Source organism: Lygodium microphyllum, chromosome 2 (assembly GCF_053477565.2).
Source record: "Lygodium microphyllum isolate KBCC chromosome 2, Lygodium_microphyllum_v1.1.10, whole genome shotgun sequence".
Lineage (NCBI taxonomy): Eukaryota > Viridiplantae > Streptophyta > Polypodiopsida > Schizaeales > Lygodiaceae > Lygodium > Lygodium microphyllum.
Genome location: NC_141136.1, coordinates 106,034,924 through 106,039,433, shown reverse-complemented (window position 1 = coordinate 106,039,433; position 4,510 = coordinate 106,034,924). Strand labels below are relative to the sequence as shown.

The window sequence follows — 4,510 nt, the reverse complement described above, 5'->3', positions numbered from 1 at the left end:
AAACAAAAAGGGTAATGCTTTAGTGCACACGTGTTTTTTTAATCATCAAGTTATCTTAACCCTCAAGTGATTGGGATTTCACCCAGCAAATCTAATTGTAAGTCTCTCTTTGGGTTCTATTTCCTCTTTACATTTTGCAGGATTGTCTAATCAAACTCCAAACCATAAGGTCACCATGCTTAGAAACCAAGCGTGCCAATTTCCAAAGAACGATCTTTCTTTCTCTCTCTCTCTCTCTCTCTCTCCCTTAAAGCTATGGTATTCTGCTATATCCTCTTATTCTCTTGTAGTATGGTATTCTTCTATATTCTCTTGTTCTATACGTTTTCTACTGCCCACGGGCCACCATCTCTCTCTCTCCCCCAAAAAAAAACAAGAAAAACACCTCTTAAAGCCATGTAGTATGGTAATAGGTATTCATTTACATTCTCTTATACTGTAAGTTTTCCGAGTGCCCACCATGGGGGGCTCTTGTGAAAAGTCTACCTAGGGGCCAGGGTCTTTTTTCCCCTCTCAAAAGAATGTGGAAGGCAGTCAAAACGTCTCCTTAGGCGGAGGCAGTTGCTGTGTGTGTGTCTTAGAGTTCGTGCCATTAAAATTGATTGCTTCCTTCGAATGGAAGTCTCTCTCTCTCTCTCTCTCTTTCTCTCTCTCTCTGTGGCGCTGGCTCCGAATATAAAGAGAATGCACGGGACTCATTCGGGGCTTGGGAGGCTCAATACACTGCAGGTGTGTGCTTGAGCTATGGCGCCAAAACTCACACCGCAACGCCTTATGCAACAGCAGGGCAAGGCGGCCTTATCTCATGCGTGGGTATGGATGGTGATCATATTGCTGATGAGTAATACCCACTTCACGGACTGCTTAGGTTTGGAAGAGAGCTTGACGCCACCCATTGGCAACAGGTAACCTAAAAACGCACACACACACACACACACTCTCTCTCTCTCTCTCTCTCTCTCTGTGTCTCCTCTCTCGTATCGATGACCGCAAAGATAATCCTCATGCGTTAATGTATGTATAATCGCTCGCTTATGAAACTTATCTCACAGCAGTGCGTTAATGGACCAACTAATTAACACACTATGCATCCTGTTCCGCATGAACGAATGAATAACTACAGCGCCTACATAAGAGCGTCCGCCATCGATGGGGAGCTAACGTTGGAGTGCACTAGCGGATTATCGACGTCGAATACAAGCTCTCCTGGGAGTTATTATGAATGGCTGCCCCGCTCCGGCAGCGCCACCCTGGTCGACGCTTCCAACCATAGCCTGTCCCTGGGAAGCTACTCCCTCAATCGCACTCATGACTATCCTGGCTCATCTCCTTCATCATCATCATCATCTTCGAATTGCACATCAAAGCTCTCTGCCGCCTGGACCTTCCTCAACAGCGACGCTGATCGAGTCGAATCCGGCCACGCCTTCAGCATCGTCGCCGCAGGTAGTTCTTAACCCTGCCTCCTCCCCCCCTCCCCCGCCCCCCCCCGCGCCGCGCCCCCCTCCCCGACAACAGGACATGCATCGATTCTATTAATCTTCTTTAAATTTATCGTAGTATTATCTATTCTATGAATCTTGTTTAAATTTATCACAGTATTGGGTATCAATTCTTTGAATCTTGTTTACATTAGTTACATTTCTCCCCCCCCCCCCCCCCCCCCCCCACCCCCCAAAATGTGCATACATGACCTTTTGTTTTATAATAATTACCACAATTTTCTCTTGATTTTAGCATGTCTACAATAGCCTTTTTTAAATTATGATGGCAAATATCCATTTTCTCTATCTCCAAAATATCATTCATTTTTCTCATGAGATTTTTCTTAATAAGACTACAAATATCCATTTTGCTTTAGATGCTCTTTAAGATTATGTCCTTTAGAATGGCTCTATCATATTTTCAGATGTTTCTTTAGGTTAATCTCTTTTGGAAGGCTTTTATGTAGCTATAATGCCAATACCTTTAAAGCAAAAGTCTATTTTAGATATAGTCCTCTTATCTTACATTTTATGCTAAATGATTGGCTAAGTTGGAAGCATATTAGAACATCCTCTAATATCTTGATCATATTGAGAACATTGGAAATTAAGGTGTAGGTTGTCCATCTTAGAGCAATGATCACCTTTTTACTCCATCTCATTGATCACAATTGAAAAGATTTGAAATTGATGTCTTTGACAATCTTCTTAGAGCAATGACAATCTTCTCAGAGTTTGATGGTAATCTTCTTAGAGCAATGATCACCTATTTTAACTTTATCTCTTCAAAGAGCCCAACTCCACCTCAAGAAAATGTGTTATTTTCTCTTTGACCTATCAAACTGCCTTCCTTGAAGGAGCTCATTTGTAACCTTTCATTATGAGCACCAAACCACATAATCACCATAGAAGGTAAGGCCTATTGAAGTTGCATTGATTAAATATCCCCATTTTCTCTTAGACCTACGAAGCTAACTTGCTTACAAGAAACTCTTATCTTGTCACATTCTTTTATTTGTTTACTTTTCTCATGACATTGTTTTCACTTCTTTTGGACAACTTAAGCTCAACTCCTAACTATGAATATCAAAAGGATAGTCTCCTTACTTGTCACATCCTATTAGTATGTATTAGCAAGGGCCAAATGTTGGCTTGTCCTTATGTCCAATAGCGACTCTTTTAAAAATCCACATTTGCATGGAATTATATATATACCTTTTGACATATTTATCTTAATAAGCATGGCTAGTCTAAAAACACACAAATTATTCTCTTCTAGCTATATACATACGAGGTTTATTAATCTAATAGAAGTTGTATGAGGCATAAGTTGCATGTACGCTTTTGAAGCCATGCCCTTTTTGGCAACAATGGGACAACTTAGGAAGCTAAAGTCAAGTCATGCCAATCTCTTGTCTCCTAAGAAAGTTACTTGCCTTTCACATATCCAAACATGTCTACAAACTCCTTTAGAATAACAATGTGATTATTGAGAATGCAATTGCTCGTTTATTTTTTGCATTTAGCTACAATGTTTTTTGTACATGCATCACATAAGTAGTAAGAGAATAAGAACACCATAGGTAAGCATGTTTAGAATGCATTTGCTTCTTTGAAGGCTTTGTTGATTTTGGATGGGTTTTCATATTTTTTTTGTGGGCTTTGGCACTTTCCAAGAAACTATATAATGCATAAGTGATAAAAGTTCCTCATTATGTTAACAACAAACATTGACCTTTTATCCTTTTGTTTGATGTAGATGTAAATGTGCAATCACTTGGCAATGTTCAAAGTGGGAATGATAGTATTCTATGGAATATTCTTTTGATGGCAAACCTTCATCAGTATGATGGCGCAGCTGCTCGAATTTCGTACATTACTCAAAATGCTATGGTTGGTGGTCTACCTCCTAACAACAAGTGTTTGGTCAAGAACCAAGCAATGATAGTTGGCTTTCGTGCAACTTTTGTGTTTTGGAGGCAAGACCTGGTGCCTCCTAAAGTTCCAAGTGCATTATCTATCCCAACACAACGACCGGTGGAGGCATTCTTTGGAAAAGGGATTGTCACATATAAGTTGGTCACTCCATTAGGAAAAAAACAATGGGTGGAGGTTCAAAAACATGCTTTGTTGTATGATATACCAGGAGGAACTCAACTTGGTAGTTACTTGGCTACGAATTCATCATATTGTCTCACAATTGATGATCCCAATGGATTTGAAGTATGTGGAAAGCAAGCGATCGAGTCTGCGCAAGTCACCACAACCTCAATTCCATGGTCCTTATTTGCTATCACCATCAACAAAGGAAATACGTATGAATGTTATTCTCTAAAAACCCTTTTATTTGGAAAACACATCCTAAATGACTTAGCTCACCATACCATTCACTAGGTTTTTACTTCCATAGATTTTCCACCTACTTTATAATCTAAGTTGTGGCATAAAGTCTATTTTCATTTTATTAGGTCATATTTTAGCACAAAGTGAGTATCATATGAATACTACTTCTAAAGTCTAATATTCTATTTTTCATGCAGGGCCATTTTGGGACCATTCACTTTCATTCAATTAGTGTCAACAAAGGGAGGCTTGGAGCCAACATATTTCAATATGCATCATAGAGTTTATGTCCCTTTTACTGCCATATTTTGGGTTTATACCAGTTAAGACATTTGATTCAATGTTCATGACTGTATGTCATGTTTCAAAACAAGCTTCTAAAACACCCAAAAAAGCTATACATACAACATATTTTATTAATTTGATGGTTCTTTTGAAATATTGGATCATCAAGCCGTTTATTGACATGAAGAATTTCTCTTTTGCACTTATAAGTTCACTTTAATTGAATGGTCCTTGAGATAATTGACATACAATGTCACCTTAATGGGTGCCATTGTTTTGATTGGCCCAACGCAGGCCATATAAATAGATACTACCAAGCACTCATTTCAATGTAGTAGCTTTTATTAAATTGGTGAGCTACACTTGCAACAAATGTTTGAAAATGCTTACTGGAAGTT

General features: G+C 39.0%; 1 protein-coding gene across 1 annotated transcript; it reads left to right on the top strand.

Annotated features, from left to right (window-relative positions):
- The first annotated feature begins 561 nt into the window (after window positions 1-561).
- Window positions 562-4,303, top strand: LOC148040145 (uncharacterized). Its single transcript, XM_087666112.1, has 4 exons — window positions 562-905; window positions 1,124-1,446; window positions 3,244-3,799; window positions 4,025-4,303. Exons 1-4 carry the CDS (start codon window positions 745-747, stop codon window positions 4,152-4,154), a joined length of 1,170 nt encoding a protein of 389 aa, XP_087522238.1. The 5' UTR covers window positions 562-744; the 3' UTR covers window positions 4,155-4,303.
- The last annotated feature ends 207 nt before the right edge of the window (window positions 4,304-4,510 follow it).